This window comes from Sebastes umbrosus, chromosome 7 (genome assembly GCF_015220745.1).
Source record: "Sebastes umbrosus isolate fSebUmb1 chromosome 7, fSebUmb1.pri, whole genome shotgun sequence".
NCBI lineage: Eukaryota > Metazoa > Chordata > Actinopteri > Perciformes > Sebastidae > Sebastes > Sebastes umbrosus.
The window spans coordinates 17,216,848-17,241,567 of record NC_051275.1 but is presented as its reverse complement, the minus strand read 5'-3'; the positions used below and the strand labels follow the sequence as shown (position 1 = coordinate 17,241,567).

The following is a 24,720-nucleotide window of genomic DNA, read 5'->3' as shown; positions in this document are numbered from 1 at the left end:
CTGGCTGAGAGGAGAAAGAGGGGAGGTTGTTGGGAAACAAAAATAGTAGAGGAAGGATGGAGGAAAAGGGAGAGTTGTGGAGGTGTAGTAAGGCGGAAGCTGTCTGGGTGTCTCCCTCCATCCCTCAATCTGTTTATTCCTACCCATATTTTTACTCTTTCAAATGCATTTACATGTGCTAAGGTATTTCCCCCGGGAGCGCGACTCCAATTCAGGGGCTAAGATAAGCCATCAAAGTCAGTGACAGAGAGGGCATGTGGGTGACTCAATGACAGGCGGAGTAGGAGACAGTCAGGAGAGCTGCCATGACTTGTGCACACACACACACACATGCACGCTGACACAAATAATGCACTGTACAAGCCGCACCTTTACTTCACTATATAAAGGCTCTGCAGAAAAGAAGATATAAAGACAAAACCAGAGGTTATTGTGCAGCTCCGTCCCGGCACATCAGCACACACACACACACACACACACACACACTCACACACTAATACAGTACATACGCTTTTGCACGTACAATGGCATTTTCTCCCCAACAACTGCTCTTGTTTAGTATGCGCTTCCTTTGGTCTTGAGGAGGAATGATCCTCACTCTAATGAACTAGGGCCTGCCACTTGAATGTAAAACAGGATTTAACCCGTCTTCAATGTCAGAGCCCCTCCCTGGGGCTGCTTCAGACAACACACACACACACACACACACTCGCAAATTCATGGAGATGCACACACGCGCAGACACACAGGCAAACCACCAATTTGCACACACACACACACATATATGTACACACACATGGTAATGCATGCTCGCATATAGTCTCCATGTACTCGCTGTGCTTTTGTGTTCATTTCACATACATTGAAGTCTTTGTTAAAGGTCTTATTGATACCATTTTTAGTTAGACAAATACATTTTTTTAAATATAATACATCCACAGAGCGTTTAGAAAGGTGCCAAATAAAAGTATGGTTTGTCCTGAAAAACATTATTGTGAATTAATCATTGGAGGGTCTAAAATTAATGTCTTGTTTATCTCTGTGGAACATATCAGACGTTTGGTTCCCACTTCTAACAAGGCTTGTGAGTCAATACAATGCTCCAGGATGACGTATTTTTGTGGGCCAACCAGGAAGTTAGCATCGCCTTGGTTCCTTTGACAAAATGCCAATGGGATTTTTCCATTGGGTTTTGAATTAATGCAGAAAATAAGCTCTGTTGCAAACAAACGTTTATGATACTTACACGTTTTGTTCAGCAAGATAATCTCCACAAATGAACACCACTTTTATGATTTTTGAAGGGTAAATACAATCGCCAGAAGTAAAAAGCTAACGTTAGGTTATAAACAAACTACACCACAGTCGCATGAGCGCGAGTATACACAACAAGGCTGTAAAGTCGGCATGATGATGTTTTTTCCACTTGTTAGCAACCGCCTTTTTTAAGACACAAAAAGGCTTCAAAATTCACGAGTGTGGTATTTATTGATATATTTTATATCGTAGAACAAAACATTAAAATCCCTTAAGCTTGTGTTAACAACAGACCTTATTTCAGGTATCTAATTAAAAAGCCATTAAAAAAACCCATTGACTTCCAGACAATGAACCGGAAGTGCTACAACGCTAACTCAATTCCGTGTTTTAGGACTCATTCCTGTAGCGTTCTATAGTAAAGCGACGTTGACATCACGTGGTATCTCTGGGTCGTCAGTTAGTGTGGGAAAAAAACAGATAAATGGCTGAGATTGACGGTAAGGGTCTGGCAATGACTTGTTGTGAAGTACATGCAATGGAACGGGGAGGGAGAATGTGATATCTAGTGGCTGAATGTTATCATTGTTGTCAATAGCACCTTTAAATCCAACACACTTAAGCGACGTCCTGCTTCACGGCAGGGTCGCTCTCACCTGCTCCACATTTTATTAAGGATCAATATTATTGTGTGTTTTATTGCGTTTTGTCAACTCAAAGGGATTTGCAACATCGCCCACCTGCTTTGTTGATGGCACATAACTACCTGCAGTGACATCTTTTTTATTTATTCTACCACCGATTTGTCCCGTATATATGTTATTCTTGGCTGTATGTTGTTTGAATTTATGTTCATCTCACACGTATCGTGAAAGGCTGTGCATAAAATGTACGTTATACTGTATGCCTGACATATTGATGTTTGAATGTAGCGTAGAACAACCTTGTTTACCTGAAAATATGCGTCCCACAACCACACGATCTATCTGAATCACATATGACACCTTAATTAACTATAATGCCATTACATGTATCTTCATTTTTGAGTTCATGCGTTGCGCAGCAGCAAGAAAGAAACAACAAAGCCTTGAGTTGTGCTCCTCTACTGGAATATTTTATTGTTATGGTCATCTGTATTTCACTGTTTTTCTTTTTACATTTGTTCATTTTATTTGATGAGCGGATGGAGTATTCACAAAGATGGGAGGATAACGTTAGATTCACAGTGATGGGCAAAGGGTTAGCTATTTAATTCAACAAAAAAAATAAAAAAAAAACATACACACTTGTACAAGCACACGCACGCAATCATACACACACACACACGTTATACCATTAAACACCCGAGAGTATGTGCGCTCACACATATTTGCATGTGACAGCTACAGTGTGGGTGCGTAGTGCACGTCGGATCTGAACGATTAGAAATGCTTCTTCTTCTTCTTCTTTTTTTTCTGTCAGACATCAGAGATTTCCACATAAACTGAGCGCACAGATCAGACAGTCGAACATAATCTCAATTTGGAAGCAAAAAAAACCAACTTACATACGGTGTCTGGCTTCATGGCATCACTTTTGATCATTTTTAAAAAATAAATTTAGGTTTATTTTGATCACATGGTAGATCAGTTTGAAGAACTTTATATTCCAAAGTGCTAGAGAGCGATCTGATGTTTGTTTTTGAGTATTTATATCATTGATTATTATCGTATAAGTGTCACAATTTTTCAATAATGCATTTGGCTTTATTGATACCAACATTTTCAAATGTTAAATATCACATTTTGGAATGAAAATGATCAATTGTTTGAGTAATAACAATAACCAAATTGTTTGTGAGTCACTTCAGTTCAATGCACTGATTAAATACAAACTGTTTTTTAATTTTTTTCATATAAAAAGTGTTTTCAGACACCCACATAAGTTTTCCACATAAACTGAGCTCTCAGATCAGACAGTCGACCATAATCTCAATTTTGGAAGCGAAACAATAAACAACTTACAAACAGTGTCTGGCTTCATGGCATCATTTTCAAGACTTGGTTTTCCACTGATTTTTATAAATGTAGGTGTATTTTGATCACATGGTAGATCAGTTTTTATTCCAAAGTGCTAGAGAGCTCTCTAATGTTTATTTCTGAGTATTTATATCATTGCTTATTATTGTCACAATTTTTTAATAATGCTTTTGGCTGTATTGATTAACATTTTCAAATGTTAAATATCACATTTTGGAATGAAGATTCTCAATTGTTTGAGCATCTTTTAGACAACCAATAAACTGATTAATTATTTATTTATTTTCATATAAAAAGTGTTTTGTATTGGTTTGTTTGATTTTCAGTCCTGAGAGGAAGTCCAATCAATCAGTGAGATCAATCTAAATTTAAAGTGTTTTATATTTCCACTTTTGAATTTCAAACTTTACTTCAAGTTGACTGAATTGAACTGAAACTAATATCAGAATAATTCTGGTTATTTTTATTGACCCCTTATGGTCGTCTTCTTTTAACGTGGTCTGTTTATTCATCTGCCTTTTTTTAAATGACCATTTATCCCCTCCACTACACTACGCTGTGGTCAGGCTACCATATTAGTGACCACTCTTGCATTGTTTTCTGTTTTAACAGGATCACACAGTGAGTGCTAAGTGATGAAGTGCTTTGAGTTCACACCAGAACAAATTTCAGTTAAGTGCTCGGAAAGGTTTAAAATGATAATAAACACTTGTGTCCAGCACCATTTCCCCTCCTAAAAACATTTTTCAAATATCTTTTTTTAGAGAATAATAAAAAAAGGTATATGGATGATATTGTACATCCAATAAAACAACGTTATTTTGTCCGTCTAGACACAATTTTCACAGCATCTTTCCATCTGTTTTATCTGGTGAAAAAAATTCAATATAAACCTTAAAAAAAACAAGAATATGGCTTTCATACACAAACACAGCCGCAGCATCATACAGAATATACTATAATTAATACTCAGTTAAACAAATGACCTTCCTATGATCAAACAACAGAAATATAGCGTCCTGTCTGCATTGCATTTTTTCCCTTATATATATAATGGAATGTCTGGGACGACATTATTCATATTTTTGTCCCAACAGTGTGCTTTAAGTATGGCTGACTGATGAATACTTTTTTTATCATTATCATTTTGAATCTCGATACAAAAACACCAGAGGGCTTTCTCCGTCTATTTTAAGGGAAACCCTATAATTAAATTCTTCACCTGGATCTCCGTGTCAGAGATGATTCGTATAATACTGCAATAATAAAAATTTATATTCCAAAGTCGCTTTCATTCCTACAGACGAGTGTCCGTCTCTTTCTACTGGCTTTAGGGTTAATCGGGTTAATTGGAGTGACAGACAGTGAGGAGGATGTGAGCTGAGGGTCTTTATGGTTTTGTCTCTATGTACAATATGGCTTCTCTGAGTGGAAGAGACACAGAAATCAACACAGTCGTCAGGAGAAAGACGCAGAGCAGAGTTCGTTATTGTCGCGCAGACGGAAAGTCTTGAGGGACAACCAGTCAAAAGTTTCCATGTCCCGTTTTCTCTGAGAGTCACTGTCACTTGTCCATGATGGGCGGACACAATAATTCCCCGTGGCAGCGACTTGTCACATGTTTTAAACCGCAGTTATTCAACTCATTGTCCAATTAGTAACGTCCTTAGAGGCTTAATGTCCTGCCACTTTCTGTCTCTCCTGCCCTTTTCAATATCTCTCTTTCTGCTCTGTCACTCTGCTCCACATCCTCTCCTCCCTTCTGAGTCTCAGTCCTCCTCGGAGCCGGCGGCCCCCCTCAGTCCGTTCATACAGAAGGGCAGGCCGGAGGAGAAAGGGCTGTCAGACGGGGAGAAACCACTGAAGGGTGGCAAGCCGGCCAACCGCTGTAGGTGGGGGAAGAAGGCTGGCGGGGGTCCCTTGTGGTGGTCTGAGCGTAGCTGCAGGCCATCGCTGTGTTCTACGCCGTGGTGGTGGGAGGGGGGCAGCTCAGGTGGAGCGTAGCGGATAGTGCTGGGGGCGTAGAGGCTCTGAGGGCCCTGCGGGCCGAGGGCGAGGGGGTGGAAGAGGACCCGCCCCGCTGCGCCGCCCGCAGCCAGTCTCTGGAGCAGCTCAAAGTCAGGAGCACCACCGCCGCTCCGACTGACCACCCCCGACAAAATCCGGTCCTCGCGGGGCAGCGGGGAGGACACGGACATGGCGGGGGACAGAGCCGGGGACGGGGGAGTGAACAACCCTTTCGGAGGGGCCTCGCTGCTGGAGGAAGAGTCAGGGATCGGGGTGGTGGGGCTGTCGCCGTTGAGGCTGCTGGAGGGAGTGTGTGCGTGTGAGGGTTGGGGCTGGGAGGGTTGTGTGTGTGACCCCCAACGCCCTCCGGTGGTCAGGGCTTCGTGTTCAGTCTTGATGCTGGGGCTGCCAGGCAGGGGAGACGGGGTCACCACGTTCTTCAGCTGCTGGATCACAGCCCGGCCGTTGTGCACCCTGCTCCCCCTCTCCCCCCCTCTAGAGGGGGCGTCTCCACCCCTACTCAGTTTACCTCCTCCGCCACCGTCTTCCTGTTTCAACCTGTCACTGTTTCCCCCCTGGTCCCACTCCGTCTCCTCCTCCTCCTCCCCCTCGCTCTCGCTCGCCAAATCTGAGGAGGCCGACACACTCTCCTCGGCGTGACGGAGCTCCTCCAGTCGGCGACGGGTTTCAGGAGGAGCGCCCTCGGGGTCGGACCTCAGCAGGCGCTTCCTCCTGTCCTCTGATTGGACGGCGGCGGGGGTGAATTTCTCTCTGCCTTTAGTGTCGGGGTCACTCTTCCCCGCTGAGCTCTTCGCCGGCTGTGAGCCTGAGGAGGAAGGAAGGGGAGATATTTTTTAGGATAAAAAGAGGCACAGGGTGTTTGTGTGTGTCACGGAAAGGTGTGTGTAGCGTCCTACCTCGGGCCTGTGGGGCGCTGTCGGTGGGGGTCGAGCTAACTCGAAGTCGTTCTGCTCTTACGTTCTCTGGTAGCTGCAGTATATCCAGCGGAGTGTCGGGTAATTCTGTTCGACTGGATGGATGATAGACAGATGTGAAAATGGTAAAAGGAGAGGACGTATACACAATCTACCACTTAACAGCCACTTACAGCTTTAAAAAAACACACACTAGTGCTGATTTGAGTGAATACTTAGAGATGGAAACAACATATAATCAGCCTAATAACAACCTCCAATAGCCAAACTGCCCCTTCTAACCTCCATCTAACACATCCACCCAATTCTCCAAACAACAACCCTTATCACACACACAAACAGACAGATAGGCAGACCCCGCCCTTCAAGACACACACAAAAACACACACACACTCTGCAGCCCACCTATACGCAGTTAAGCTCAGACAAGGAGGAGGCTGTTGGAGAAGTTAATGAGCTCTTGTAATTACAGCGCTAATTAACTAAAACACCATTCAGCCCCAAAATTCTGACATCCATTTGTTGTAATTATATAGCTTCAGTCCAATTAGCATTGAAATTCAGCCTACTCCTCTTGTTTTTGTCTGACTGCTCTGCACACATTTGTATTATGTATGTGCGTGTGTGTGTACAATGTGTGTGTGTGTCTCCTGAGTCTATTTGCATCAGTGTCTGGGTGGATGTGTGTGTGTGGGTGCGTGTGTGTATACAAGAGGGAAATAAGGGGAAAGCATATTTTGTCGAGGTTACTGCGGTTGTTGTGTCTGCGGAGTAAATAAATAAAAGTAATACTACATTTAAAGGGTAATTTGGACTCAAACCGAAACAAATGTGCAGAGTCTTGAATTTTCCTTAATCAAAGCCTTGTTATGAGATTATGTCTGCCAATTCAGAGTAATAATGACATTAACTAGTGAGTAAGTAATGCGGCATCGCTGTTTACAGGCAGCTGAACAGCATTGCAGACTCTGCAAGAGTCATGGATATTACTGACAAAAATAAAAAAAAATGAATAAATGACAATCGTAATTACATTACATTACAATAATTACATTATACAACGGGGAAAGCTTGTAAAACTCTTAATTATCTCACTTAAATGTTATGAATCTGTTTTCTATAATGGTCATTTTAACTGGATAAAGAGTCATCAATTAAATAAAAGGGAATTCACTAACTCTAATCTAGGTTAGGGGTAAAAAAGAAAAACATCTTAGAACTCAGAATACATTTTTGTTATCTTTAATTTATTTTTATAAAAATGTAAATAGCTGGTAAGGTGCTTTGCTTTAAGTATCCTCAGTTTTCTCATATGTTGGAGGGAGTGAAACTCTTCCAATAATCCCTCTGCATTTCATCATCTATCCCTTCAAAGGATCTCTGTGCACAGTAGGGTGCCTGCTGCACATATAATCTCGCTTCATATGATCAGCAGTCCTGGACTGTGGTTGTACAGACCTGATGACGTAGTTGACCCAGATGACGTTGCGTTCGTGGGGGGCTTTGTGGTTGATGGAGACGGTGGCGCTGGACTGGATCCACAGGTAGCCTCCTCTCCTCTGGAGCCAGCGGTAGTAATTGGTCACCACCTGGCCTTTCCTCAGCACTGAGAGGAGACGGGCGGAGGATGGGGAAAAAAAGGATAAGGGAGAGGAGAAGGACAGAGAAGAAGCCTGTTATTGGTTTGGCAGTTCATGATGATGGCAGCAGAGGGCGCCTATCACAATAGGACGGGATGAGATTTCAACAGGCTCTCCCGCCCAAGTTCAGACACTGTGTAGAATAAAGAGGAAGGGGATATGGATGTGACTCACAGTCCTCGTGGCTCTGCCGGAGGTTTTCCAGGTCTTCTACATGTATGAAGTGATAACAGGTGTGTCCCACCACCTCAGCCGGGGTCAGATCCATATACTCTGAGATCCTATAAAGAAATGCAAGCACTTATTTGCATGTATTCAATATCCATAGTAGCGCTAGACTTCAACACACGGACAAGACCCTCACCTGTTCTCACAATATGTGACCTGCAGGTCCATGTTCACTCGGAAGACAAACATCTGGCTCTCCATGCGGACTTCGTTAAGCGTGGAGGGCGGGAGGGTGTGTGCCAGCGCGACTAGACCCATCGGTCGACGCACTGAGCGAGCGGAGCCCGGGAGTGCGAGGCGGCAGCGGATTCGTCCCGTCACATGGATTACCTGACAAACAAGGAGACACAAGGACATTTTTGCATTGTAAGACACAACCCCAGGATGTAGAAAATAACAGTAACAACAAGATGAAATATAACATTCATATTCAATATGTTTAACATAAACACAATACAAAGTCAGATTCCAAGCTAAAGAATGCAGCGGCAGTGGTAGCGAGCGCAGTAAACTGTTATGTGTTGCCGTCCAGTGTGAAATAAGGTCACAGCCATAAAACACACTGGAAACGACCAACCTGACAGTGCTATGAAACACTGGCAGTGCAAAACAAGATGACAAGGGTCTCCTTGTTATTTCACCATCCCCAAGAACAAACAGGTAAATAGGAAAGTAAGCAAGCAGACATTTGCACCTTGTATCCAGAAGACTTGACGTGCAGGCCTCTTTTGGTGAGCGTGGATTTCATGCGGATGAAGTAGCCGCGGTCGAGAGGTTCGTCAACAGTGGAATGAGGACTAGACGGAGCTGTTGGGGACGAGACAAACTATAAAACAAAATATACGTCCTACAGGATTTGTCATAAATTATTTTCGTTTTTGTTGTTTTTTTATGATGCAAATAGAGTTTTTATTATATTTCTTTCAGTTTTCTGTCTCAGTACCGGGTTCAGGGGTGCCGGCCAGGGAGGAGGTGGACGCGGAGCTGGAAGCACTCTCGGGCCCCGTGTGGCAGCCGGCCTCGGCCCTCAGGTGCGGCCTGATCCCCAGCCGCTCGGCCATCTCGACGTGGTCCGCCGGGTGGATGTAGTCAAACACGCTGCTGCCGGTCAGCTCCACCTGAAGAGAAAAAAACACACACATGCTGATCAAAAACTTGAAGCTTAGAGCACAAATGCCTGCACATGAGCGCCCACACACATACAGGAAAAATCAATATACGTTATGACAGGAAAATGAAAGCACTGCTCTGGGTTACAACTCAACAAGGAGTGTAGCGGTTGTAAGACATTCCCACACACACACACACACACACATTTAAGTCCAGTCTCAGAGGAGCAAGTGACTACAGTATTACACAAATAAAACCAGGGGAGATAAAAATCAATTGTATTTGCTGATTAAAAACAGGTGAACTCCAAGTATCTCCAAAGGTCACATTACTATTCTTCTTATTCCCCGTGTCCCTCCCTGCTCCTTCATTCAGTTACAGTCTATCCCGGCAGGCATAAAGAGCGACGCCACAGCTCATACAGCTCTATATGATCCTATCATCATAATGCATCATGGTCGCATCTCTAATCATTTAAAGGTAATAATGGCGCTGCTCTTGCATGGCATCCATAAAAGCAGCACAATCGGAGCAGGTGTGATTCCATCTGAAACCGTATAAATGAGCGTATGTGTGTGTGTGTGAGACTATGCATGCCTACACACATGCGTGCAGCGTCTATTACATCTGTGAATGTGTGTGCGTGTCTGTGCATGTGTGTGTATGTGTGTGTGTGTGCCAATACCATTCCATCTGATAAAGCCGTGGCTGCAGCAGCCTCACACCCTTGTCTGTAGGACACAGCCATTTATTACCGGATTAGAGCCATTTACTGCAGGCTTTATGGGAGCTTCAGCAGGCCCTCAAGGACATCACAGCCGGGGGAAGAGGAAGGAGCGGGAACGGGGAAGGTGGGAGCGGAGGAATGAGGTGGGCGAGGAGCAAATGGAGAGGGGTGTAAAGATGGAGGAAACCCCGCCGAGAGAGGGAGGATAAGTGCAGGGATATAGAGGTTCTTAGCCCCAGACATGCAGGGCTTAATCTCTTGAGGGATGTCCTGTTTTTTTGGAAAATTGCCACCAAACATATAATTAAATACTGGATTTGATGGGCACCATATGGAGTAATTTCCCTACATACTGATAAAAATACCAGACTTTGAGCATATATGAAAACAGCTTCCTACTGACATTTGTATTTATTTTGATATCTGTTTAGGCCAAAATATAAATAAGATTATTTCTTCAGGGAAAGAGACGTGTACAACATGAAAAAAAAGGTTTTAAAAGGTTTAATGTATGCATCTTAACCACGGGATGCCTTGATATACAGGTTTACAAGCCTAATCAATTCAAATACTGAACTCAGAGGGAATACTGTATGTCTTTATATCAGTTTAAAGACACAGTGAAGTTCTAATCCTATCTCCCTGTGTTCATTGTTCAGCTATCTCTTGTTATATGCTAAATCTGAAATATTATTTTAGTCTTTTTATATCAAAATCTCTCTTTTCCCTTCCTGTAAAACTTAAAAAAAATACATTGATGATCTATTTTGAACCCCAGGGCGTCACAGAAATTGATCAAGTCAAGTGTGATTTGGAGTGACTGAAGCTGACCCCATCATATAAAACCTGTTAGCTGGTAGGCAGTAGGCTAGTAGCCACGGTGACAAAGAGAGACTCTGGGAGCAGCTAGCAGTTGGAAAAAAACGTTGCTAACTTTTGAGCGATTGGATCATATCGGAAAGATTTGATTTAACTTCCTTTTGTAACTACACCATGCCCATATTCAGTCTTACTTGTTATATTACAGAAAACTTTAAACCTGCAATAAGAGATTTGTTTTGGCCACTTGTTTTTTTTATTTATGATTTTATTATTTTACCTTTGTTTAACCAGATAAGTCAATTGAGAACCAATTCTCATTTACAATGCGGGAAGCGGAAACAAGTTATGAACACAACATAGACATCCCCTGTCAAGTTTTAACTTAGCAAACAGTTGCTGTAGTTATGGAGCAACATTATCATTCATTTGGAGTTGTGGTTTTGGCCAACAGGTGAATCTTAGTCCAATATTTACTCTCTTTTAGCTCTGTTTTTGGTCTCTACCAACTCCTGAGGGAAATATCTGACTCTTTAGCTGCTAAATGCTCCACTATGTTCACCAGCTAGATGCTCAATGTGTCTATATGCTGTTTGGTGCTGAGCAGGTATTGTACAGAGGGTTTTTGGAGCTTTGTCATTGAAAACAGCCGCCTGCTGCGGCCGAAAACAACGCCATGAGAGCGGTGAGAGTGAACCCAAACAGTAAAGTTGCAGCCGGACATCTAAACAATGAGCTGGAACTCTATAAAGCCACATAAAGCTGAGAGGAGCAGATTCAAGTGATAATTCATTGTAGGTTTGTCCCCTTTCACATTGCCATTTGATACATTGTTATAATTATCATAATATTGATTATAGCAGCTTTACGTTGTATTAAGTTGCTTTGGCAGTTATTACAGTGGTTAATCATAGATAGCATTATCAATCCAAGTTAATGGTTGTAAGAAAAAGAACAAAATCAGAGCAGTAACTGTAAAAAGTAAATATATGCAAATTATTTTATTTTTTATTTTATTTTATGAAACATAATTTAATTGTAATTTCCCATAATGTTTAAGGTGGCGATCACAGTACCCCAGAAAATAGAAACAACAGGAAATCCAGAAAAAAAAGATATAAAATGATAAGAATTGATAAGAAGGTAGTGTCTTACAATGCTTAGGATGGGTTAAATGCAGGTTACATTTCATGTATGTGCCTGTATGTATATGATGATTCTAAAATAAAGTTTTTAGCCTACTGTGATCGCCATGTTGTGATGTTTTATTTGTGCTGTTTTCTTGTTCTGTGTGTTTTTTTCTTGCTGTTTGCTGACCAGCAGGTGATAGCGATTTGAGTTGATTACTGCCTTTACAAGAAATGCCTGTTTTTCTCTTTCACACTTGCCCGAGGAAGATCTTCTAGATTGAAACGTTGCCTTGAAAAGAGAAAAAGAGAAATAAACTATTTATTTGGAGCCTAACAGTCTGCAGACCTCCTTTGTGCCCTGCAGTTTAGTATTATTTTGTGTTGTATCTTTGCCAGGATGTGCGCACACTTGGTCCCTCTTCCATAATGTTTAAGGCCCTAAAAGTAAATATCCTGTGTATTAAAGGGGTTACAAGTAAAGCTGAATCTTTTTTTCTTTCTGATCCCTCTTCTCTTCATTATAACGTCAGCAGTGTGACATCAAAACTCACTCGTTCATTAATGTTTAAAAATTACGTTTGCATCTAGAGGTCGGGTATTTGACAAGTAGACACTAAACAGGTCTGTTTAGTTTGTTAACCTCTGGATGAACCTTTCTTTGGGTGTCTTTTATTACTGATTATATTGAGATACGTCTGTCTGTCTACCTGTGGTCAGGTGTGCATGTTTTATGAATAGCGATCCCTCTGCTAAAAAGAATTCCTGTCGTTTTTTATAAACAGAATAACTGCTCACAACAACTGGACCAGCCTTCTGAAAGAAACACAATCCCCCGGCCCTGTGGTATTGGAAAACAAGGTAGAGAGACAAACAGGTCCTTACGGGCTTTACCGGGGCTTAAGACCTATCCGAATAATATCACTCCATCACGGGCAGGAGGGAGGGATTGAAAAAGAAAAAAAAAAAAGATCAGACAGAAAATGAGAAGATGAGAAAGAGACGGAGCGATTGAGAGGATGAGTCAGGCTCAGACATTAAAACAGGTATAGGATGTGGCGCGAAGGGAAGACGTGAGGAGACACCGAGATCATTCAAATCGGTGTGTGTGTGTGTGTGTTTGTGCGTATGCAAGCACACGGCGCGCCTCTGTTGCTTCGCGTATGTGACCAGACTGTCTGTTTTTGTGTCTCCGCGCGTCATTGTGTGTCATTGTTTGTGTGAGTGGTTGTCTGTCAGCCAGCGCACCTGTGTGTGTGTGTGTGTTGCACGTGCATGTATGTATGGCAGTGTGGTGGGGATGAAGGGGGGAGGAGGAGGAGGAGGAGGGCAGCGAGCAGGGGGAAGGAGAGACATGATATAAATAATAGCAGGGGGCTTTAATATGTATGAGGCATCCGGGCAGTGGTCCACAACACACTCTCAGCCCTCAGCCCTCACTGACTGATGGGAGAGGAGAGAGGGAGGGAGGAAAGGGGGGAGGAGGGGGAGCGGGGGCTGCATACTAACCATTCCCAGATCAATTCTCCCCTCCCTTAATCCACCATCCTTCCTCCCTTCTCTTTACCCCATTTATCCCTTTTTCTTTCTCCTCCCAGCCCCTTCTCTTACTTCTCCCTCCAATTCTTCATCTCCTCCAGCCTTTTGTCTCCTCTTCTTCAACTCCATCTATCCATCTCTTTCCTCCTCTACTTCCTCCCCCCTCCTTCCTCATCTGCTTTGTGGCATTCCCAGGTTTTTATCCCCGTGTGCTTCCGGCTTGGAGACGCGGTGAGAAGAAAAATGATACCTGCAGGCACCAGGGGAGTGGGCGGCGGGCTGTGCCCTTGGTCAAGGTGCTTGACCTGGGCTAAGCCGGCTAAGCAACCCCCCCTGTCAGGGGAGAAGCCCATGGGTGTAAGCCAGGGCAGAGGGGTCAGAGAGGGGGGGGACAGGAGACGGCAGGGCAGGGGCGGTCCACAGGGGCAACATGCCCTCTAAAACAAACCACCAGTTACACTTTTTCACTCAGAACATCGTTTGTTTGTCTGTCCTTCCTCTCTCCCCTGTGTCTCGCCTCCACTCGTGTTTCTGTCCTCTCCCTCCCACCTCTCCTTTCTCTCTTTTTGTATCGTTCTGTGTCCATAAACACCTCTCATGTATCCCCCCCCCCTAACTCATCTCCTCAACTCTTACCTGCCCTTTCTGGCTGTCTCTCTTTCTCATCATAAACCCCCTCCAATCCCCGCCCGCTCTCATCTACTCAGGAAGGTAAACGTGGCTTGTATGTTCAAGGTTTTGAACGTAATCTTCGATCATAAATAATTTCATTAGAATGCTGATGGCTCGGGCCCTGTTTGAGTAGATGTGATGGGTTAGGCCATCTGCTCAGCTGATAAGAACAGCTCTGTTTTATTAGCATCTCCACCAAAGCCTCGGCTGTCTTGTTTACCTAGGCAATCCCAAGGCGAATTTCATTCCTTCTGCACATTTAAACTCTATTTACACACTCAGACTCTCTCTCTCCTCTTTACCACTGTCTCTCATTCTCACCCCTATTCCACTCCTTTGTTTTCTTTCTCTTTCGTAATTGTCTGTCTGGTTCTCTCCGTCTCTCTGTATCTCCCTTTTTGTTCGGTCTTCAGGCTTCCTCCACTCTGTCTTCCTTATGGATTCCGTCTTCGCAAAGTGAAGACCCAAGAAACCCCATGGCAGGTGCCAACAAACTTCCCCTGTCCTGGTCTCTCTATTTCTTCAAGCCTGTCCGTACGTACAATACTCATATGCCTATATATTTATTTATCATCCTCTTCATATACAGGCTGTGAGGACATCTCTTCGTAATGTGACTCATAATAAAAACTCTACTCAGCGGGCTACCTCCGGGTCTGAGAAGTGAAGCCAATGCGGAAGTGCCTTAAACTTGCATTCTTTCTAATAGCCAGCAGGGGGCGACTCCTCTGGTTGCTAAAAGAAGTCTGATGGTATAGAAGTCTATGAGAAAATGACCCTACTTCTCACTTGATTTATTACCTCAGTGAACATTGTAAACATGAGTTTATTGTCTCAGTTGCTAGTTTCAAGTCTTCTTAAATACAGCATGATGTTCATTTGGTATATTATGGTCCCATTTAGAGTCAAATAGACCATAAAGCAGGGGATGCTTTAGGGCGTGGCTACCTTGTGATTAACAGGTCGCCACCACGACGTTGTCCGGTCTGGGAGTTGTTTGTGTTTTCATCTTACAACTTTAACGCTTTCACAGTCTGTTTTCAGTTTGTGAAAGTTAATTGTGACACTTTGGTCGCCTATTTTTAGCTGTGAAATGAGAAACTTTGTGACCCGGCCGCCATGTTGAAATCAGTCGAGCCAAAACCAAGCACCGCCCACCGGCCGGAGCAAACAGTACATTTAAATATGTTAATGAAAACATTGGAGGTGAGAAATAGGCCAATATATGCTGCAAACAAATAAATGGTGGGTTTAATGGAAATCCAATAAAAATTGCTAAACAAAAAAAAAAGTTAAATCTTGTTTTTGCCAACCTCTTGAAGTTTAATTTCTCACCTTCCTGTAGTGATGTCACGGTGTACTCCAGGGTGTGTCGGTACACCATGACATCACTGTTGGGTGTGGTTACAGGTGCAACAGAGCACATCTCTGACCACAGCCAACCAGACTATAAGTTACTCTTTGAACAAACCCCCAACTTATTTGGAAAAGGAGATGAAGGCAAATAGTAAAATTATTATCAGTGATAACAAAGCAACACATTGCTTTTCAGCCTGGTGTTACGTTACTCTTGAAGTTGAACAAAGACATCTCCGAGGTGCACTTTCTCGCAGTGATTTCTGCTCTGTATCATCGTGAATGAAAGAATGATGTGATTGCGCGTACTTTCAGTAGTCTCCTATTCAGTAATGAGACAATGTGAACCTTCCCATCGCTGCTCTATATCATAGCATACAGTGGGGAATATAATTAAAAAACAATATGGCCTGTACAGAACATCCATGCGGAGCTGCAAGGGTGCCATCAATGGGTGAAATTCAACGCTGACCTACTAATCAAAACCTAAAAAGGCATCAATGGCGGTTAACTCCAGTTAATGCCTTTTGTGAAATATGAGATCTGCAGTCTTTATTCTGTCCATATTGTAAAGTTCAGCTGACAGTAACATAAGGCTTCAGCAGTCCGAGATGGACAAATCAAGTGGGTATTCACTTATTGTCACATAATGTCTGTGTGGCGTCCTGGAAACAAAACTACAAGCAGCCGGCAGGACGTGTCCCTCTGCCAGAGCTCAGCAAGGACGCACTGCCCATATTATATTCATACATTACGTCATTTCAGACTAAAATGACTGCAACTTTATCAGATACCCACTGTCTTGACTTTACAATGCATTTCTACACAGAGCGAGGACTGTGGGAAATGATAACAGTGGCCCAATGACTCTCTCAGTGTACATATAGCATGTGAGTATTGTACTTAGAGTAGAAACTTATCCTTTAATGTCGCCAAGGGCAGACCCTCAATCATTTAAAAAAACACTCAGTTACTTCTGTTGTTGTTGCACTAACTTCCCTCTCTCTCTCCCTCTCTCTCTCTCATGGTGTACCGATTCTTCTTACTTCCAAACATCTCTCTCTTATCACACCTCTCCTCCTTTTCCTCCCCCTCTCTCCCTCTTTCTCTCTCCGGCTGTCTCTATCTATCTTCCCATCCCCCTTAGTGTTTTTCCCCCTCCCTACAATCAATGTGGCTTTTAAGATGCCTATCGATTTGTTCCCCTAGACAGGCCCAGCGCGCTGGGGCGACACTTTGATTGCTGGGCCAGTAATTACTGTTATTATTTATGCATCTGGGCAAAATGGCAGGACTTAACATTCACAGTACAAGAGGCCACAGGCAATCAACAGAGGTGAGCACCTGGAGAGGGAGACGGGGCGGTAGAGAGAGGTAGAGAGAGAGAGAGCAGCATCGCCCCCCTGAGAGTTGCACTCCAGAGATGAGCGCAGTCAAAGATATTCACACTCACACACACACACGCACACACACACTCCTGGGATGGGATATGAAAGCGTAAGCAGAAGATAGGCACATGTGTGCAAATGTGCTTGTATACAAAGGATTATTCTAGTTTGTGTATGTGTGTGTTTGTATGTGTGTGTGTGTGCAATGAGGTCGTCTTACCTGTGAGAGTCCCAGGTAGATAGAAACTGTCTCTGAGATGTAGAGGAAACGTCCCTCATGACTGACCACGAACACAAAGCCATCCAGAGACTGTGCACATAAAAAAAAACACACATTACACACACACACACACACACGCACACACACCGAAACACACACACATAAAGGCAAACAGAAACAAGACAGACAAATTAGAGCAATTAGTGTGTATCGAACAAATTACAATGAGCTAGAGAACAAACAACCCGTCACCCCTCGGCCTCTTCTCTCAATTCACAAGCACACACACACACACACACACACACACACACACACACACGCATGAATGTGAACAGACATGAAACAACTCCCATAGATGCAAACTGCAGCTACACACAACAGCTGTCAACAAGGCCTGCATAACTAAACACACAGAGAGCAGCACGGACACAAAAAATGCCACATGTGTGCGCACACACATACACACACACACAGACAGACAGACATTTAGACAAGCACACACACACACACACACATGCATACATGAACAAATAGAGCACATGAGAAACTGAGCTTATAGGCCAGAGCTGTTTCAATCAACTGTAATAAACTCAGAACCAGAGCATCATCCTGGGTCTCCGGCCACACACACACACACACACACGTAAACACACGGCCAGACGCCGGTGCGGACACAGACACAGATAGAAGCAAAGTCATTATAGCCTGCAGTGATTCTAATGAGAAGTGAAAGGTATACAGCCAGACCATTAGAGAGGACTGCTTCAGAGAATAATATTAATCGTCATAACAAGCATCCAGGAGTGAGCCTCACACACACACACACACACACGCAAACACACACACACACACACGGACCGGGGCCACTTTGCTCTAGAAGAATGATTGCTATTTTGGCGGCCCAGTGCTTAAAGTGGCAGTGGTAATTTATGCAACTGACACATCCAGTATGCAAATGTGCGGCCGGGGTGTGGGGCGTCGTGTGTCGCGGCGAGGAGAAACCAGCCGCCTGAATGTCGGAGAACTAAAGTGCAATTATCAGGCTATTACGGCGGGAGGACGGCTGGGAGGAAAGAATCATACAGTTTTTCTGGAGCGTTAATTTGATTTCTATCAGCGCCGTTCCCTAAGCCTCCCCTTCCTCTTTAAAATGCCAGAGGAGAGCAGACATATGTAATGTTTCTTTGTTTTACCACGACCTCTTTTTGTCTCTCTCTACCTGTTTCCTGCTTGGCAAATGTGTTTGCAAAGCACCTCTCAACAACAAGGCCATTCAAAGTGCTTTACATAAGACATAAAGCATTAAGATCCTTCAAGTTTTTCCTTTAGTTGCTCTCCCAACCATCTTCTCCTCCCTCAACCTGCAGTGTTATACCTTCTTCACACTTCCTCTGAGTCTTTGTCTCTACATCCTGCGTTTCGTCATCCCTGCAGCCCTCCTGCCCCAGAATCCCCCTCAGGCTCCATTCATCTGTCAGTGCAAAGGAGAGGCACTCTTTGGCAGCCAACAATATCGTCCGAGCATCTGAGGTTCATGCGGATGTGAGAGCATGCGATAGGAGTTTGCTGGGAAATTTATGTCTAAGAGAGACTGAGGTAGAGGAAGACTTGAGCTGGTACAAACTGTGATCGCACACAGCACCGGCACGCTGTAGTGTAGCACAATGCAGTCACTTATGAGACAAAATGTGCTTGTCTGTCAAGGAAAATACGTGATTCTGGATGGTCTCATACACCGTTTGTTGTTATACCTACCAAAAGTAACTGTAATTCATGTTTATCCCACAAAATCAATTTATATGTAATCCATGTAATTGTGAATAAGGAAGTAAAGAGCGGCGAGCGCAACGAAGGGAGGAGGTTGGGGTGGATGGATGGGTTTACAAATACTGGACTTTCACCCAGGAGACCAGCGTTCATGTCCCGTGTGAAACCAGAAGTCAGCGTTGATTCATTTGTCATGTAACGTCCGTACTTAGGCAACACCTTTACGGTGTTATTTTAAGCCAAACCACAATCTTTTCCTAAACCTAACTAAGTAGTTTTGTATCAACAAGAAGACTCTAGACAGCTAAAATACTACTAAACCACTATAAGTAAATGTAACAGACTAATAACACGTCATATGAAATATTAAATGGATCATGTTTTGTGAAGATGTTTTAAGTAATATACATGAAACTGTAATAGAAAGTCGTAGCAGCAGTAGAAATATCAAAGGAAACCTTTTCTTTTTTTTCCCTTCCCTCGTTTTGTTTGGTCTGTTTTCATTTTATTTAATTTCTTGATTTTTATTTTAATTACATTTTTTAGTTTGTTGTTGTTTGTTTATGTATTGTGCTGTCTCGTCTGCTGGTGAAAGATAAAAAAAAAATTGGGTTAATATGTCTAAATAACAAAGGTAAAGGAAGTGTATCATCGTTATGTACTGACACAATAAAGTTTAAAAAAGTAGTTTTATTGCCTAAACCTAAGGAAGTTGTTTCCTGTGAAGATGGAAGTTTATTTTGAAAAGACTGTGTGCATGTAACGAGTGGAAGTTGACACGTGTTTCTGGATATTCGTAGTAAAACAAACGAAAAAGGAAGATAACTTTTTCGTAAGATATCATTCGAACCGTTGTATGAGAAGACGTTGTTTCCAGCTATATATAGATTTGAAACCTTTCAGATAAACAGAGGGATTACGTGTTGATTTATGCTTTGAGAACATTTAAATTCTCCTACTTCTCAAGATAAATAAACCATTTGAGAACCCACTGGAGGGCTGCACGGTGGTGCAGTAGTTAGCACTGGCGCCTCACAGCTAGAGGGTTGCAGGTTCGAATCCGGCTTGGGACCCTTCTGTGTGGAGTTTGCATGTTCTCCCCGTGTTAGCGTGGGTTTTCTCCGGGTACTCCGGTTTCCTCCCACAGTCCAAAGACATGCAGGTTAGGTTAATTGTGGACTCTAAATTGCCCGTAGGTGTGAATGTGAGCGTGAATGGTTGTCTGTCTATATGTGTCAGCCCTGCGATGGACTGGCGACCTGTCCAGGGTGTACCCTGCCTTCGCCCAATGTCGGCTGGGATCGGCTCCAGCCCCCCCGCGACCCCTAACGGGATAAGCGGTTGCAGATGGATGGATGGATGGAGAACCCACTGGACTATCACATTTTCGCAAAGCTGAAACCAGGGCAGTTTGAAGATGTGGTTTTCACAGGATAGCGAAAACACAAACCCACTACAGTGAAAACATCTCAAATACTGTAAACACTTGGAGTTACATGATGTCATAATAAATCATTACAGAAGATGAAGGAGGGTGTGGGTGCTGTGGTTGTTACCTGCAGGAGGTGCGCCCCGAGGTGCAGCTCAAACATGTCCGTGGCCAGAGAACGAGATGATCGTCGTACTGCAGAGAGAAAGCAGACAAACACTCATCAGACACTGACTGACATTAACATGTACTGGTTACTACATGTTGGTTGAAGGGCCTTTTCGCACAAAAAAGGTGTATGAATGACATGATAATGCGCAAAGCATTTAGCGTGCAATAAGAACACCTTTCTTGCTCTTGTTTTAAGACCCCTGGTCGCTCTCATCACTCAGATACAAATTTTAGTTTCCCATGTTAAGTATAGATTTGAGACAGTATCCGTCAATCTACCACAAGCTGCACAGTAGAGACAAGTCATTTGCAGTTAAATAAAAAATATCAAAATATATATATGATATAAACTTTGCTACACTGTAAAATAAAAATGTTGTAAAATAGTTTTTTTAGGGGTTTAAGGAGTCCCATTGTGGAGTTTTGTTGTTGCTCCCCATGTCTTTCTCCTCCTGATTGTCATCTCTCTACTAATACTTAAAAAAACATTTTAAAAACTTGTTTGATTTGTTTGTATCCTCCCATTTGAATGAAAAATCGCAGCATGAAAATTGACGTATCCTTTAAAATGTTGGGCTTGTTTTCTCAAAAACTTAAACTCCAAGAAAAGCTGCGTATTGTAACGCGGACATTTACAGAGACTTGCAGGAATCAGGAAGTTGATATCAACAAACTTGGCAGTTACTCCACTTTCCGATTAGGTTAATAAAGATATTAGTAATTATACAAAATTATGTGTAAATATGACTCGTTCACCAGTGGGGGTTTGTAATGATGTTGCATCTCTGTGACGTCTTTAAATCTGCACTGAAATGAAAAGCAAAACTTGGAACAAATCACGTCTGATAAACAGAAGAATCCACCGAAGCGGTTGCGTGTCTAAAATAACTGAGCATAAGGAGGGGGGGTGCTGTGTGACGCACACCACTCAATTGCCGCCAGACACGCAATGAAATACACACACACACACACACACACATTCATGGTGTCTGCATCGCCACCCTTAATGCATCCCAAACACAAGCTATCAGAGCTGCTTCAGTGCCAAAGTGGTGCTGTTTACCAAGGCAATTACAATACAAATAGAGTTGGAGGTGGGTAGGTGGGGGAGAGGGGAGGGAAGGGGGGGGTGAAGATAGGTACGGGAGGAGCAGAGAGGGTACGGCGGGGAAAATGAGAAAACACTAAGGAAGGCGAGAGTGATCACTTTCTCCCGAGCAAACCCCGGGCACGAGGGGCCGCGGTGACGTGGAAGATTAATTTAGCAATCAGCCGTATTTACTGTTTTATGTCAAAAAGAGTGTGTGACGGTGTGTGTGTGTGTGTGTGTGTGTGCACCTGCGAGCTTGTGATTGCAAAAGTGAGAAGTAATCTCGCTCCCAACAGGGCTGCTTTTGGACACAATGTTCCTTATCCGGCAGAGACAAACTACATGTGTGTGTGTGTGTGTGTGTACGCTAAATGTGTGTGTGTACAAGAGCATATGAATGTGGGCATGTGTGTGCACCACTTTAAGGATCATCGGATATCTGTGTCTGTGCGTGTGTGCGTGTGTGTGTGTGTGTGTGTGTGTTGCTGCAAGGCTGAGGGAAATCAATATACGTTATGACAGGAAAATGAAAGCGCTGCTCTGGGTTACAACTGAACACAGAGGGAGGGTCGGAACACACACACACACACACGCACACACACACACACACATATATACAATCACAAACACACACACATATATATGGCCCAGCTGCCTGCTTGTGATGTGGGTTCGGTGAATAGAGGAGGGAGGCATTCCATTAGAGCTATAGACACACACACACACACACGCACACACACACACACACACACACACACACTTCAGGAATACACACAGCAATGAATTCTCATGCACAGACTACACAGCGGTAACATGCCCTCCGATTAAACAACACAAATACCCACGCACACACACAAACTCACGCACACACACATAAAGTTGCCGGACAAAGCCACAGTGGCATTGTGAGATTGGGGTCCCCCTGTGTGACAGAGTGTGAATATAAATAAGGCAAGTCCATTCAGGGCTATGAAAGGGGGTCTGGTGCTGGGACCCTTCAGCCCAGCCAGTCGCTGCCCAGAGGGGGGATGGGGAGCCCATCTCGCTCTCCGCCTGCCTGCCTGCCTATCGGGCTCCCTTGTGGGGCTGCGATGGAGCTGCAGTGCTGGGGAGTCTAAAAGGAAGCGACCCCCATCATGACCACATGAGAATGAATCAAAAACGACACACACACGGTATTGGTAGTTTGCCTCACAATTGAAATGAAACAGTGTGTGTCTTGAGCTTCGTGCCACAGATCCCGAGAGGAGCGAAGGTGATGGCGGTGCGATCAGTAGCGCTGAGTAGTGTCAGCGGGGCGAAGGAAACGCTGGATGTGACATGAGGCCAGCAGGGCTGACGGATGAGTCTACACACACTCACACACACACACACACAAATACACAGAGGACCATTTATTAAAGACTACCAGGGTACAATAGGGCAGCCAGGAAACCAAAACACTGGACCTGGTGTGTGTGTGTGTGTGTGTATGTGTGTGGACGCATGCACAAACGTGTGCACATGTGAGGAGAGAGAGTCTCACAGCGGTGTTCGTATCTCACCCCGAGAACAAAGATCCTTCTGTAGTGGTGCTGTGAACCTCTACTTCTATATATGTGTGTGTGTGTGATTGTGTGAGAAGGCCTTGCATGATTCTGTTTGTTCCTTAAATATTATCACTTCTATGATATCTTGTCTAATTATAAACTCATTTAGTTGGTGAAAATAAAGCATCAAATTTTACAACTTGGGTCTTATTTCCCTATCTGGAAAAATAACATTGTCCTCACCAAGTTAACTGCTGAGATCTGCGAATGCAGCAACGTCGATACAACGACGTCGGACGGGGCAAGCAGTCAGATGATCAGACAGGTGTTAAAAAAACTGACAGTGTGGCCAGATTATCTAAACGTCAATGTTTTTTGGAGTCAAAACTGCAAATGAGTGCACCCAAAATGTTGGTAATGATCCCTCATTTGACCAAAACAAACTGTCATTGTTGTCACTGAGTTCATTGCTGAGATCTATGACTGCTGCATCACTAAAACTTACTTAGATGGGGCAAGAAACACAAGCTTTTAGACAATCATACAGCTTCTAAACATAGACTGTGTACAGTATAAGAAGTGGATGTGTTCACCGTGGTGTCACCCATTGGTTTGTGGACTGCCGTTTTGAAGCCTGGAGTTCAGCATTTTGGACGTCACCATCTTGGTTTTTTGCAACCAGAAGTGACACGAGAGGGTGGAGCTAAGTGCAACCGAACACTGAATAAGACATTTCTAGGCGACTAAAATGTTACAATTAACTTTCCTGAACTGAATACACACTGTGAAAGGGTTAAAGTTGTAAGACGAAAACACGGACACATCCCAGAGCGGACAACGTCGTGGTGGCGACCTGTCAATCACAAGGTAGCCACGCCCTAAAGCATACCCTGCTTTATGGTCTGTTTGACTCTAAATGGGACCATAATTTACTAAATGAACATCATGCTGTATTGAAGAAGACTTGAAACTAGCGCTTGAGACCATAAACTCATGTTTACAATGTTAATGAGGTAATAAATCAAGTGAGAAGTAGACTCATTTTCTCATAGACTTCTATACTATCAGACTTATTTCTGCAACCAAAGGAGTCGCCCCCTGTTGGCTATTAGAAAGAATGCAAGTTTAAGGCACTTCCATATTGGCTTCACTTTTCAGACCCGGAAGAGGCCCACTGCTTCTAAACAAACACCCAAAGTAACTAATTTGGAAGAGAAAATTAAGACAATCGCCAAAATTGCAAATCACACTTTACCTCCTGGTTCAAAATCTGACCTAGCGCACTTATAGTAGTTGTAAGTGCAAACAGTTTTCTTGTGCAACGAGCAGTGCATGCAATGGAATAAATAATGTGGGCATGAATCTCATTGGGTGTATCTGTAAGTGTCCTTCCTCATAAAAATATGTGCAAAGAATAATGAATAAAGTCGTGCATTGTTTACATCCATGTTTGCTTGCTTGCGGTTTTCTTCTTTGCTGCTTTGTGGTCCTTTAATTTGAGGGTAAAAAAAAATTCCCTCCGTGACCATTTCATTACAGACTTTTGGAGGCACTAATGGAAATCTAAGCTTTTTTTCAGCGGCTGAACTAGATCACATGTTCTACCTCTCACAGTTGTATATTTTTCAGAAATCAGACTTATATTTTCCCCAAAACCTACATTAAATACACCACCAGTGCCTACATGCAAT

At 43.4% G+C, this 24,720-nt stretch overlaps 1 protein-coding gene across 3 annotated transcripts in view; it reads right to left on the bottom strand.

The window, feature by feature from the left end:
- Positions 1 to 2,344: 2,344 nt before the first annotated feature.
- npas1 (neuronal PAS domain protein 1) overlaps positions 2,345 to 24,720 on the bottom strand; it is a 69,701-nt gene continuing 47,325 nt past the window's right edge. For all 3 annotated transcript variants that reach the window (XM_037775183.1, XM_037775186.1, XM_037775184.1), the window contains 9 exons: positions 20,367 to 20,434; positions 17,044 to 17,133; positions 9,029 to 9,203; positions 8,780 to 8,892; positions 8,222 to 8,415; positions 8,032 to 8,138; positions 7,676 to 7,823; positions 6,200 to 6,312; positions 2,345 to 6,108 (listed from right to left, as the gene is read on the bottom strand). In XM_037775183.1, the coding sequence (XP_037631111.1) occupies positions 5,045 to 6,108; positions 6,200 to 6,312; positions 7,676 to 7,823; positions 8,032 to 8,138; positions 8,222 to 8,415; positions 8,780 to 8,892; positions 9,029 to 9,203; positions 17,044 to 17,133; positions 20,367 to 20,434 (2,072 nt within the window). In that variant the 3' untranslated portion in view covers positions 2,345 to 5,044. The remainder of the gene's footprint in view (positions 6,109 to 6,199; positions 6,313 to 7,675; positions 7,824 to 8,031; positions 8,139 to 8,221; positions 8,416 to 8,779; positions 8,893 to 9,028; positions 9,204 to 17,043; positions 17,134 to 20,366; positions 20,435 to 24,720) is intronic.